This window comes from Thunnus albacares, chromosome 9 (genome assembly GCF_914725855.1).
Source record: "Thunnus albacares chromosome 9, fThuAlb1.1, whole genome shotgun sequence".
NCBI classification, from domain to species: Eukaryota; Metazoa; Chordata; class Actinopteri; order Scombriformes; family Scombridae; genus Thunnus; species Thunnus albacares.
Window position 1 is genome coordinate 18,848,008 of NC_058114.1, and position 15,102 is coordinate 18,863,109.

General features: G+C 41.4%; 1 protein-coding gene across 1 annotated transcript in view; it reads right to left on the reverse strand.

Moving 5' to 3' along the window:
* Nucleotides 1–15,102, reverse strand: part of insrb (insulin receptor b) — a 79,167-nt gene that overhangs the window by 42,925 nt on the left and 21,140 nt on the right. Inside the window, exon 2 of the mRNA XM_044360924.1 lies at nt 12,227–12,775. Coding sequence (XP_044216859.1) covers nt 12,227–12,775 — 549 coding nt within the window. The remainder of the gene's footprint in view (nt 1–12,226; nt 12,776–15,102) is intronic.

The window sequence follows — 15,102 nt, forward strand, 5'->3', positions numbered from 1 at the left end:
CTTAAAGCTGTCAGTTTCAGTTTTCACAACCTCATTCTGTGACCTTCCACTATTACCTTAACCAGGGTTCATATTGTCACGCTCTCCGTATCAACTCATCAAAGTTAAACATAAACACACACACACACAAAATGTTGGCACGAAGAACAATATGTCTATTTATCTTACAAGTTATGTTCACTCATATGTGAATGTTAGCTGTGTCACCCATGCGTGTGGGACATTTTTTCTTTTTTTTTTTTTGGTTTCTGTGTAAATATTTATCATCAGATTTGTTTCACTATAGATTCTACAGATTTTTTTTCTCCCAGTTCCTGAGTAATGGTACGAGTCACGGCACAAACGACAAACAAGTAGTACAAGGTGCAGGTCAGAGGAAAAGTACCTGTTTTGCAAATTGGAGCGACGCCAGTCTGTGTATTGATGCCAACAGTGTAGAGGGGTGACACAGCCACTGAGCTATTACCCATGACACACACAGATTTAGACGGAACTAGCGTCTGTAATAACAAAATGCTTCATGACGGCATTTCTTTACTTGATAAGATACAAGATTTCTTTATGAGATTTCTAACTGCAAAATTTAATTCCAAAGCTTGCTCCGGCTGATATCAAAAGGAGGAAATAAAATTTGCACTCATCAAAACTTCATGACAGATTACTGAGCGGCCAGCCTCACTCCAAGGATGCTTACGGAGAGAAGCGAGTTTTATTTCAGTTACAGAACTGGCAGTTAAATCTGACATTTGATACTGTTTCATATACATTACCCTGCACAAATGTGATTTTATGTCCTAACTGGTTATCAGTAGAGGGAGTCAGCAGAGGAGGAAGAAGGAAGAAGAAACATTATTTCTCCCTGTCTGACTTTGCTGCTTGGCAAAAATACTATGCACACAAGCACACACACACACACACACACACACACCTGTCCATGCCCCACATTGACACTTCCGTCCTGTCTTTGTAAGCTCTCCTGGAATGTGTGTGTGTGTGTGTGTGTGTGTGCGCGTGTGTGCATGCTTGCGTGCACACATGTATGTGCATGTATGTGTCTATATCCAACCTTGTAGTTATGGCCAGCAAATGGCCCACCAGCTTCTGACCCCCTTCTTCTCCCCCCATCCTCTACTTGCTCACCCCTGACCTGGGTGGGTCAAACCAGGGTCACATTCTCCCCAATGCATCTGCCCACCCCCCCCACCCCCCCACCCCTAAGCCTTGTGTCACAAGTATCGCCTTAAATAGACAAAGGTTCTCTGGACTGCACCATCAGAGCCTGAGCAGGGGTAGTGGTTACCATCAAAGCTCCTGTTAACTGAGAATTATGCTCCTTTCCCAGACACTTAACACATTCTGGGTAGGGTTGGACTCCCTGGAGGGTACTGGGGGGGTCGGAGGGTGGGGGGGGGGGGTTGCGCTTAGAGAAACCTGTTAAATGGTTCAAGGAAAAGAGCAATTTCTTGAAAGCCAAGGACATGACATTCAGTGAAGTGAGCTCGGTCTGGACAGAAATGCGTGGAAAGAGTTGGGTTTGGAAGCAACTTCAAGGATGGGGAGGTCATGTGAGGATAAACAAGTTAAATTCAGGAAAATCAAGTTTAGAAACACAAAGCTGATTTCCAGCACTCACTTTTGAGAGCTTCCTGTAGTGCAGGCATTTTTGAGAGATTTCAAGTAAAAACAATTTTGGCTATTCTTTCTTGACCAAACCAGTGTGTACACATGATCAAAACCAGCAGGAAACAATAAATGGCAAGCATAATAATAATATGACAAATATTATATGTCAGATGAGTACAACCCCTCCACGACCCACACACCACCGAAAATACTTTCTCAACCTGTGGGAAAGGCTGCTTTCCCAAGAAGGTGATGTAACAACAAAATTCTTGAGAATTTCACATGTCCAAACATCCCTCCAACCCCTTCAGCTGAGCCATTACCACCTCAAAGCCACCCATGAAATTCCAGGAATTTGACAAAGCATAAGCATCACATATTCCAAATACAGTACATACTAGTAGCTGTGGTTACAGACTATGTTAAGCCCGTAGCATGCGGAGTTCTGAGATCACGTATGCATGAACATACACAGAGCTGCCCTGCTCCACTGAAGCAGCACTTTTCCTTTTACAGTGAGCTAATGATGTGCAGGTAGGGACTGTATCTGCTTTGACTGACTTACAGATCATCACTTCCTCTCAGGCTAGTGTATGTTTGTGGAAGGGCTGCTATAATAAACTGCAATAAATGCTTTTCATTTTATTATTCCCTTTAGTTATAAAGTTTTAGAAATCTTTATGTCAACTGTTATGTTGTTTATTGTGGGCTTTAGATTTGATAAATCAGGAATGTTCAGAGGAGTAAAATTAAGTGTGAAGTTCCAAAACATTCTGTGTATTAAATACAAGTAAAAACTGCCAACACCAACTAAATTCATGATGAACTGGTACTGACATTATTATTTATCTAATTTATCAAACAGCAGCAGACTGTTCGACAGCTCAGCATGCCCGATGGGAAAATGGGAGAGGTGTGTACCCTTATGTTCCCAGTATTGTGAATAACTGTGTATGCTTGTTTGAAGAGAAACTCAACAAGAACTGTTTATTGCAGTTCAAGGTTCAATTACTATTACTGTTACTTTTGTACTACTATCACTGTTTTTTTTAAGATTGAAAAATGGGGTCATATTTTCTGACAATGTAACCAAAGTAAGTTCAGTGTTTTGACTACACGCCGGTGATCATTTGGATACTTCAGTGAGGATAAACACAATTAAGGTTATATTTTCCCACGGTGGTTGTAGCACTGCGCTGTCTTATGTGTGGTGCAAGATTTGAAGGATTTTTCACTCAGCACCAGTGTCAAGTGAAACTAAATATAAATCTTGGTTGTCATGTTTGGATTGGTTGGATCTATCAATTGACAAGTCAGCACTGGACCAAGTTGGCCTAATACCAGGACATGCAGCTACTGTTGATCAGCCTGTGTCTTCACAATTATGTGTCTGTGTGTGTGTGTGTGTGTAGGGTTGATGTCAGAACTGGAAGCAGGCAGTCATCTGATCTGGCCAAACACCTGAAAACAATCCCCTTCTCTCTGCAAGAGGGAGGGTCGTGTTATTTTCCTCCCTCACACACACAAGCAAGCACTTTATGCAATCCTTACAGCTCGCCTCTCATCTCAGCTGCCTGTGTTCTCATTTCATCAACCTGGCCGGCTTGACATTCGGACATATTGGTTCAACAACTGGGGGGGGGGGGGGGGGGGGGGTTCGCAAAATGATTAATGAAGTAAACATTTCTGTCAGAGCTGGGCATTTTGTTGATTTTGTTTGCAGATCTAAAGAGCTGTCAACAATTCATCTATTTTCTCTTTCCTTTCATTGTCTCTCACATGTAAGTAATATTCCACCATCACACCCTCTTCGCCCGCTAGCCTTCCCCCAGGGCCCAGTTGTACAGCTCGCCAGTAGGAAGTGCTTTGGACAAAGGCGGGAAGTAATGAGGAAGTCCTTTCAGACAGCTCGGGCTGTAACAACCGCTTGCCTGCCAACATGCTTTCCTCCACAGCTCACACACAAATTCTCACAGCTAAACACACACATCCACACTGAGAAACACACATCAAAACCACACGTGCACAGAGGGAATCAGACTATTACCCGCATTAGGAAGGGGTATCAGTCTCCTTCTCAGTAAGTTAACAGATGTGAAATGTGTATTTTTTTTAAAAATGCAGGGAAATGAAGAAGAGGGCATCAAGAGACGAGGAATGCCTCGCTTCCTCTTGACAGTAAAAAAAATAAATAAATAAAAGAAACAGCACAGTGCGGCAACAGTAGGCATACATCTTGTTCCAGCATGCTCGTATCCTCAGAAGCCCCCATCCTCTCTACACTATAGGCTACTTACATTTCTCCTAACAGCCAATCGCCTGTCAGAATAGTGGGCAGCAGTAGCAGCGTGCTCCACTTAGCCTTGTGTGTGTACGTTTGTGCTCCACTTGGCTCTGCGTGCAAGTGTGTATCTGGCCTGTATGTGTCTATCTGAATGTGCGCCGTTACACTTGCATAGATGCATGTGTACTTTCTGTGCGTGCGTGCGTGTGTGTGTGTGTGTAGAGCAGGATGTGGGAGTGCCAGTCCATTGATGAGCTGGAGGAGAGAGGAGAGAGAGTTTTCCAGATCCCCTGGGGCGCTTGGCTAGCACTGCCTGCCTGCTACTGCACTCGCTGTGCGAATGGAGCGGGCTGAGGGAAATACACACACACACACACGCACGCACACAAAACTCACACGCACGTACATTACTGGTGCCAGCTTATCAAAGTTAATTTGGATTTGTTAACAAAGATGCAAGCTGCCAGGAAGGAAAACACAAGAGCACAATTACTACCTCTCCCTCTCCATCTGTCTGTTTCTATCCTTCCTTCCCTCTTCTCTTCCCCTCTCTTTCAGTATTTGTCTCTTCCTCTCACTCCCTGTCCCTTATAAGATATTCATGGTAATTCAAACACCAGTGAATGAGTGTGTGTGTGTGTGTGTGTGTTGATGTAAGACAAGCCACCACAGAAAAGCTTTAACTATCACAAATGGACAGCATCAAAGAAGAGCTTGCTTGTGTCTATAGCAATAAATGAGAGAAAGATGAGAACAAATGTACGCAGCTCTCGGTTCAGTGTGTGTATCACTATCAGGATCACATCAATTGCAATTCACTTTACTCAGGAACTGGAAGGAGAGGGAATCTGGAAACAATTCATCTACTACCATTTACATGTTTGCTCTCCACTTTTTGGCATATGTTAGAAAAACATACACACACACACACACTATGTTAAGCCTGTGTGTGCAGTACATGTCCGACACTTTGTGTTTTCATCTTAACTGTGTACTAGTTTTACTCAATTAACTGTAAAACAAGCCACTACTTCCAGGCAGCCAAGTTAATTCCAGTGAGGGTGAAGACAGCAAAAGGATAGCGTTTCTAGCTCAAGTCCCCTCTCACTGGAAAAGCATTTGGGTCAAAGTTCAAGTGGCCCCAGGGCTCCAGACTGCCGTTATTTAGTTGCATTTTGCAACCACTTTTAGAAACCAAGAAACAACTGTGCAAATATTGCCTTTAGGTATTTACTACATGTATTTTTTTCTTGTCTTTGCGGTGTACATTTCGTAAATGTTTATTAACAGAGGAAAAGAGAATTAACATATTTGAGCGTGTGTGTGATCTAGACAGGTGATTGGCATGTGGTGGGCACACCGGAAAAACAACAAGCCTTCTCCTCCAGATGGAGGCTCATGTGTTGAGAGCAGTGACTCAATAGACGCGCAAAGGTTGCTGCTTCACAGATCAGCAACACATCAAATTTAATGAAGCCTTTTGAGTATGTACAATACCAGCTCTGCTTCTTCTGACAGTTCTCACTGAATACACATGTGGACATCCATAATGTACAATATAGACACAGTTATAATCTGAACATTACTTTTACAAGCAAGTACTTTGATGACATAGGTCCTAATTTAAATAAAAATGTTACATATGTAAGCCTACTCTATTTGAGCATTGTTTTTTCTGTAGAGCTGCTTGCATTTTACATTTAACATGAGATATTTGTCTCCTTTGTTAAACAAAAAAGGGTTTATAGAAAAACTTGTTTCTACTTTTCAAGTGTCAGGAACAGAAAAAAATAGATAGTTTTGATATCTCCACCAAAACTCATGCATGGCCTCAGTGCTAGGATAAAAAAAAGATACTCAGCCATACTTAAATCTGACACTTTTCTGAAACTTTTTTTTTTTTTTTACCTTTTCAAGTAATGCAAAATTAGCAATGTGTGCTCCCAAACATTTACATCAGTTAGTCCCTGTCATGAACAAAGACACTCACATAAACATGTAGAAACCAAATCATACAGTGTTTTTTTCCCACTTTTGGGACACCTGAGCTCCATTTACATGAAGCATGAACAGTTACACTTCCTATACTATCAGGCTGTCTGACCCTTTAGGTTTATATTCATTTGTTTTCACTGCCACTGAGCACTAAATGGCTAATTAAGAACAGCGGCTTGAGGAAAACTTTCATTTACTTCTCATTAGAAACTACTGCAGAAAATGAACCACAGAGAAGTAGACGAGAAGACGAGATCGAGAGAGGAGTCTGGAAGCAGCCTGAGCAGAGACACTTACAATTAAGAGGCCGGGGCCAGCTAAGTGTTTTTGTTTGGTTGTGGGCGCAGGCCAACAGCACGCTTCATTGAGCACCTCCATCCTTAATACTGTCATTTTCTTTCTCTCTTTAGCCTCCTCTAGCTTGGCCACTTGCCACTCTGGCAAAAATGTGTATGTGTGTGGTTTTTGAGTGTGTCTGGGTATGTGTGTGTGTACCTGGAGCCACACTTGAAACGCCCCGCCATGTTTGTTTTGCTCTGTTTATTTTGCTTTGCCCAACCCCTTCTTTTTCCCTCCTGGCCTCCTCAGCTGGCCCTCATCTTATCCACACTGACAGTCTACTTTCATTTGATAGCGTGAGAAATAAAACACTAATGGAAATAACATCGATGGCAATTTCCATTACCATGGCAACCAGCTGAGACCATACCAGCAGTTTATGACAGGCTCAATACATATACAAGTTAAACAAATATGATAACCTTAGAGAAACAGAATAATGAAACCATTTAATGGCAACATACACAGATATCAGAGGACGGATTTGGATTTGTCCAAGTTGAAGCCGACTCTAGGTACCAACATGTGACATGTACACTGAAAGGTATTATTTGCTGTAATAATTCCTCCTGTAATTATTCAGATTGGTCGTGAAAAATCCCTTTCTGGTGTGACCACGGTGTAAAAAAAAAAGGAACAAAATCCACCATCCTTGTTCAACACAAAATTGCAGTCTTAAGTTCAACTGAATCTCACATAAAACTTCCAAAATCTATCTTTTTAGAGAGAGTAAGTGTGTTTTATTCCTGAGCCACAACGTAGGGATACATCATGGTACTTTCATGTAGGACACAACTGTGGTTAAGTCACAACACCAACAAAAAGAAAAAAAAAAACCTACACACGACTACAGCATGAGGATACCCACTTAATTCGTCATATTAACTTCAGAACATGCATCAAGAATGAATTGTGGCACTGAATGAGGACTGATTTTGTCTAAAAGTGTAGTTGAATTAAGGGACTGAATCGTTTGGAGAAGATGAATAAATACAGTGACCAATAACTAACTCAGCGTATATGACGTGATATTTAATACAAGACAATTAAGTTCCAGTTCCTTTAAAATCCAAAGTATTACATACATTACATACTTTAATTACCATAAAGTTGCATTTTCATTTGTCCTCATGTTTTCTCTGTTGGTCAACTGCTCCTGTACACTCTCTCTGTTTTTTACAAAAGCTGGGAAGTTCATTTAATGTCTTTCAAAAGGTCCAAATCACGAAAAAAAAAAAAATCCTAGCAGCGAAATGTCCAAACTGCGCTCAAGCCTGGTCAGGAGGCGGGGTCACAAAGCCACGCCTGATGACGCACGTTGACCCATTTAAATCGTGCCAGTACAGGTGTAACCTATTTGACGGTGACGTTCTGAAAGCGGTTTGTGTAATGGAGAGAGGGAGAGCGTTTTCCCTCTATGGCTTTTGTCACTGGGAGGTGAAGTTGTGGCTGTGTGCCTGAAAACAATCGCAGCAAACAACAAAGCACGTAGGCACAAGCGAAATGAACTTTGACCTGAAAAAGCTTTCTCTCCTCCTGCTCATGTGTGTATGTTTTCGTGTGTGTGAGTTGTGCAAGCATAGCGCAGGCTGGAGTCTATGAGGCTGAACACAGTGTGCCAGACCTCAGCAACAGATAGAGCTTTATCTAAACAGGAGATCGACTATTTGCTCCCATTCTCGCTCTCTCTCATCTGTGAATATTACCCCCACTTCATTTCTGTCTGTACTTTCGTTTGGAAATCCAGTCCTCTGTCTTGTGTGCTTGCTTTCCGTCTAACAATCTGCCTGTATATGCATCTACAATCCATCTCTCTCTCATCTGTAAATACAGCTGTCACATCGATAAATTTAGTCCTCTGGCTTCCTTTTATTTATTCTCAAGGTTCTTTGTAAAAAAATTTACCCACTGTTTTTAGAAATGTGTATTATTTTAACATCTTTTACATGTTTCTATGACAATATAAGTCTCTCAATATATATGTTAAAAGGCCATTTACTGTGCATAAGAGTTACGTTGTTTTTTTGTTTTGTTTTGTTTTTTTTAAGATTAGATTTTGGATCAAAAGCATTCACTTCAAAATCAAAAGCGGCAACAGCAAAAGCTATCTGGGAATAAACTGACTTCACCAGCCAACCCAGTTCTACCCAAGTGAAGTTTACTCATCCTGGATGCATCATGTGCAACATGTGGGTGCGGAGGTCGTATCCACATGCCTACACATCCTGTCTGTCTCATTTACAGCAGGTGCCAGTGGTCGATAAATCCCACTGATCCCAGATATGACAACTTGGCACACGTAGGTACAACTCTACATGTAACCACATGTAGGAGGTCACTGCTCAAAAGATATTTAAACTGATTTAGTCCATGCAGAACACTGTAATTTATGGTTGAAGGATTTCAGGTTTGTAAAGCTTTGGAAGATGTTTTGATTTGTTGATCTACATCTGTGTCACGAATTGGGATTTTCTGATACCTCGCTCTACAGCGCAACACACACTGTCCGTGAAGCCGATTACTAGCTCCCAGGCAAGAATGGCTGCGCTAAAACCATTATAAACTCTTTACAAACAATCTGTGAAAATTCTTGATAAAAAACCAAGGAGCTACCATCATTGTGCCATCATTCAAAAGTATGATTTATTGACCTTTGACAGTTTTCTTTGTTTTGCAGATATGTGCCTGATGTACAAATTAATTCATGATCTTATGCCACCACCGCTTAAACAATGTGTGTCATTCTGCAGGAACAATGCTAGGGAGACCAGACATCAGTCAGAGGTGACTGCTCAGCTAAGTGTAGGAAAACTGCTTTCGGACAATCAGTATTTTCGGTCAGAGCAGCAGATAAATGGAACCTAATGCCCACCCATAATCAGAGAATATACAAGCTTCAGTATGTTTAAAACAACACTTGAAACATGGCTCAAGACAAACTGATCATAAACCATTGTATGGAACCAACTGTTTAACATAGAGAGTGTAATGTACATTTTGTATGATGTTTTATATGTGATGTACTGTTTGTAAGTTTTGCTAATTGTATTGTTTTTAATTGTTTTAATATCTGCCCAGACACTGCAGATTTAAATGAGCTATATAGCCAACTCTGTTAAATAAACTAATAAAAATAAAAAATAAACTAAATTAAAAAAACTACTACCCCTAATCTGCAATCTGCCACTTCGCTACGGTTGTCTGGAGGGAAAACAAGCAACCAACAACATTCAATCAGGTAACAAAGCCACAGTGACTTGTGACAGCTTGTAAAACCTGAGAAAATTGCTGCCTGAGTGCACTTGACAAACCTACTACTGGACTGACCTCCACATCCAAACAACTACCTGCACAAAGTTGTAAATATACAGTACACATACGCACAAAATACATATGTACACCAGACACACACACACATAGACACACACACACACAACAGCGAAAACAGAACTGGGCAATGAATGTCACATCTCTTACACTCTCCAGGCTGTTTTGATTGCCAACAAGTTACTTAAGAGCCCTGCACAGTTAAACATGACATTTCTGGGTTCACACACGCACGTACACACACACACACACACACGCACGTAGTGGTTTTCCTGCTTGTAAGGAGCATGTGTAAGATCAGAGGAATGCAGGCTCTCCCCTGGCTCTTACCTAAGGCAACAGGAACCCTGTAAAAACACAACAAAAACAACCCCACAGTTTCCACTCACACATAAACTTTAATGCCCCATCTAATGTTCCCCCCACCCTGCGCCCGCGTGTGCACACGCACATGTGTGTATGTGTGCATCTAAGTTTGTAAACTGAGTTTTCATTCACAGAAGCTCTAATTAAAGATCCTATAGTTTCCTCACGACACCACCCAGCACGTGTTCCAGTGTATAGCCCTGCACAAGCACCCAAGGGAAACAAAACATTTCTCTTTCTTGATATTCGCATCCTTTCATCTCATCTAGGTTGACCTGCCGTGCTGTGACATGCCATGTATACACTGCTACACCTGCGTAATATTAAGCTGCCTAATTAAGTGGTATCAAAGCTCACTAATAACATTGCTATTACTGCTTCTACTGTTACGCTAATTTTACTTTTTGTTTTATATTTGTATGTTGTTCTAAGCTAGAATAGCACTGGTTTGAAAAAAGGAGTCGTATCAGAGCATTAGAGCTTAAAGGTTGAGAGACTGAAGGCTGGAAACATGTCTGTGGCGATGTGGAACTGTAGCTCTCACCTCCAGCGGGGAAACATGCACTTAAGTACACATACAGCACCGGCCAAGTTTGGACACTCCTTCCCATTCACTTGAATTAGAAAGTGTGTCCAAACTTTTGACTGGTACTGTATATCAAACACACACAAACACTTGCAAACATTTACAGTAAGTGCACACATATCATCCCCATGTGTAGCCCGCACACACTCACACTCCCCCTGTTCTCCCCCCCCACCCACCCCGCCACCGGCCCCCCCGCCGCAGGGGCAGACAGCCATTGCATCATGTTCTAGAAATGGCTCCTGCTCTTGACTACACTGGTGCCTGTCACATGATGCGGAGCACAGCGTCATACCTGCTCTTCTGGCCTATCTGAAGGAGACATGAACACGCATGCACAGATGTCGTCTGACGCACTGTGAACTCACTTATGTTCATCAGTTGACATTCTTTTTTTTTTTTACTTTTTTAATGGTCAGGGCTGTTTGCGCCACACACAAACTCTGTCTTACATCTGAACCTTGAGCTCTTAATGGTGTCATTAGAAACTTGTTTAAAGATCGTCATTAGTATTCAGAATGTTGTCCAACATCTGCTGTCCTGGAAAACACAAACTTTAGTGCTTTACTTCTCTGTAATGCTAAAAAAAAAAAAAAAAAAACAACACTGAATGTTGTATACCTTGTTGAAGTCAAAACTCTAAGGCATTCAGTGTGTGTGTGTGTGTGTGTGTAGGAGACGGAGACACAAAGAAGGCCATTTCCTGTATTACTTTCCCGACAGTGAGACCTGGCAGAAAATCGAGGAGCCAACATTATATGCGGGCTGTAACAGTTGATGTTCAAGTATAAACATGGCCAAGGTCGTTAGGCTTTGAATGCTAGCCTTTCTGTCAGACACAGAGACAGAAGAGAAAAAAACAACACAAGCTATAATCGCCTTCAAAAAATAATAAGCATTCTCTCTGTGTGTCTTACAATAGACGCCATTCTCTGTGTTTATGGTAGGAGAGGAAAAACTAACTGACTGACTGGCCGACACACTGGCAGGCTGGCTGGCGGCAGCACCAAGCGAACCCACAGTTCCTTTTTAACCGAAAGGAGAGAAAATACAATTTCTAACAAACATGTGTACTATACCGTTTATCCCTGTCCATCAACTCTCTCGCTCTAACCGGCTTTCTTTCATTGCATTTTCCTCCCCTAATGCCTACCTTTGAGTGTGCAGTTCCCCTGACTCAATAATACAGTTGAGTCTTTTCACACATCAAGCAGATCCCGAGCCTCTAATTACAGATCGCTTGCCCACAATGCTCCAGTCAATGAATGCTAATCAGAGGGCGTGGCGTGTCCACGACTCCTGGCTTCTGATATCAGGAGCAACCCTCCACATCATAGAAATCATTATATAAACCATTTGAAATTAAAACATCCGTCGCCTCAATTGATTTCTGGGAGGAAAAAAAAAAAATCTCCAGTGCATTTTCTCATCGTGTGTCTCAATGGATCACTTTGCAATGAGCCATGTGATGGATTCTGGAAAGGTGTTATACTAACATGTCTGACAACATGAAGCTTTTTCCTCTGCTTCACACCTAAATGTGATTCTTTAAATAATTTGGTGAGTATGAGGCTGGTTTAACACCAGAGAAAAAACTGACTTTCTAATAGCTATACCAGGACAGTGTGAGGAAAAAAGACTGAATACAGTGAATATTCTGTCTTTTCTCTTTGTTTAAAGAATCAATCACACACATGTACACTTACTTCTCTGGCAGTAGTTCTGTGACCAGCATCGTCCCCTGAAGTGTCCGTTGATAGTGTTCTGCGGACAGATGGTCTGACCTTGGGCCGTGCCTGGACACACATCTCCGCACTCCCCATCGTTCTTATTGGCCACGATGTAATTGTCTTCCACTGAGTCCAGGATCTTGGACCAGTCCAGAGTAGCCAGGTAGCAGAGGTCTGGGTTCTTCTCGATCCTCACAGCGCCCCTGGTGATGTTCATGAGGCTGTGAAGGCCCACCTCCTTCAACTGCAGCATCTCGTAAATCACAAGAGCGTAGTTGAAGAAGAGGTTGTTGCCGCGGATCACCGTAAGGTTTGGGAAGAGATCGGTGAGGGTATCGAGGCCGTAGACCCTGAACAGCAGCACATAGTCGGTCACCACTCGCAGCTTGGGGTAGCTGAGGCCCCGGAAGTCTTCGGTCTTGGTCTTGAACATGAGCAGAATCTTCAGGTGGCCCTCAATGATGGTGCAGTTCTCCAACGACTGGAGGTTGGTCACATTGTTCCGGATGTCTTTACTCAGACAAACTGAAAGATAGAGATAAGCAGAAATGTGAGAAACAAAAATATAGACACAAGTTACTAGTGTTTTTTTTGTTGTTGTTGATCATCCAATCATTTTATTAAGGCTTACTACAGTTTTCTTAGGACACATTTTGAGTGTTTCCCTGCATTTTCATTCATAAATTTAAAAATAATTTATACCACGGAGCTTCCCAGTGAAAGGAAACAAAAAACATTAACACAGTCAACATTAATTTGCCAGTTTATTAGGTAAGTAAAAGAGCCTTGAAATAACTGCTATGTTCATGACGGTTATAACATTCAGTTTTTATGTAAACCATTTTAGAGAGGTGCTCAACTTTATGGTAATTTCTTTCTTTCTAGTTTGTGGCGTTGTTGAATTGTATTGCTATATACCCACAGATGTTTTTAATATGTAATCTACCCTCATTGATATAAACAGGATGGACATAAAATGGAGTATATATATTCACTGCTGAGTATTAATAACTTTGTGCAGAAAATCCAGCACAGTGTAAACCGAGTGACATGACATTCCTTACAATTAGCTCAACTTCGGCAAAACAGGCATAAAGAGTCGTCCTCGAGTTGCAACTGTATTAAAACAAGCGGATTTGAACATCAACAGATCCTTCTTTTTCCCAATTAAGCCATGAAACCACTAGTGTTTTGCATTAAGTTGAGCAGATCCATCCATGAGGCAGCCTCACTCAAGTCCCCTCTACAATCTGACTGGCCGCAAGCGCTCCCTCCCTCCCTCCCTCTCTCCCTCTCTCTCTCTCTAACACACTCAGTCTCTCGCTTTTCATTGGCTCCAGTGCTATTTCTCCAGAGAGGAAATTATTGTACGGCACTGTCTGATCTGAATGAAGCAGACATGAAAGGGTTAACAGAAATGAAGCCTGGAAGCAAAATGCTTATCCATGCTCATTCATACTCTTTAGCTGCTGCACACTGGCACACACACACACACACACACACACACACACATACACACACATACACACAAGCCCACATTTGGACCAGCAAATGCGTGCGCACACACACTCATACACACATCAGAGGAGTGGAGAATTCATTAGGGGATAGTTACTGAAGGAGATGTACAGAGGGAAACGGCATGCTGCTGTTGCTTGCTACAAATAACAAGATGCACATTTCCAATGTATTATACAGCAGCTAAAAGGAAAATTACTGAGTGGGAAGGAGGTAGGATATCCATACACAGTTTTAAATGTAAAAGACAGGTGTAACAAGGAAAATATTTCTACTGCTGCAGTTATCCTAGAAAGCTAACAAAAGAGTTATTTTCTTCTTTTAAAAAAAACAGGATTACAAAGAACCAAGAGGACACCTCTAGTTTTCAATACACATGGCCTCCATATTGAGTGCCAACACTGTTCACACATGATGCTTTGTTAAAGCAGTACATCAAAACCAGAAGCTGTCAAATAAACAACAGAGACTCTCCGTCACAGGATGGGTGTATTATCAGTTAGCACATTTACTGAAATGGTTTGTCTGAGGCGTATTGTTCTCTTACAACTGCAATCAAGAAATCAAGATAGAAACAAGTATGAAAATATAGCATAAACGCAGCCCAGATTGGTTACTATTAACTTCCTTCTTTACTCCTTATTTGAATTGTCTTGAAGAGCTGAAAATGATCATTCAAGCAGGATGTGTGTCTACCCGATAAACCTCTTTACATTTATGCTTTCATGTACTCTTGCTCTGCTAATGAGTTGTTGAAAATGTCAAATTTTCTTGAGTGTGGCAAAAAAAAAAAAAAGAGCAGACATGTCTGTCAACACCTTGTTAAAACAAGTGTCAGTTTTAAGCATTTGACCAGCACCAGTTGTGTTCATAGATGTGCTGTTTAACGTGGAAAAAGACATAATTTACTGCTTGACATATTGATGTGACGTGTGATGTTCGAACACGGTGTTAAAAATGAAAGGTCCATTTGCATAAATGTACACACAGAAATGTACACACAGTGTCGACACACATTCCCATTCAGTGAACATTCTCATTAACACACTGGTAGTGGGGAGACATAAAATACTAATTTGTTCACATGACTTAACCATGTATGTCCTGTAACAACCACACTAACAGCCATTACGGCCTAAAACAGATGGTTATGGACCATAACCAACATGTGAGAATATTAAAATGCCATACGTTAACGGATCATTTCAAACTTCTTTCCACTACAAGAAACAAACATTAGGCTGCTTCTCTCTGTCATGTACTGAATTACAATTGCAACTACAAGAAAATAATGGTTTAAAAGGTTGTGAGGTTGTCACACAAATTTAAATATT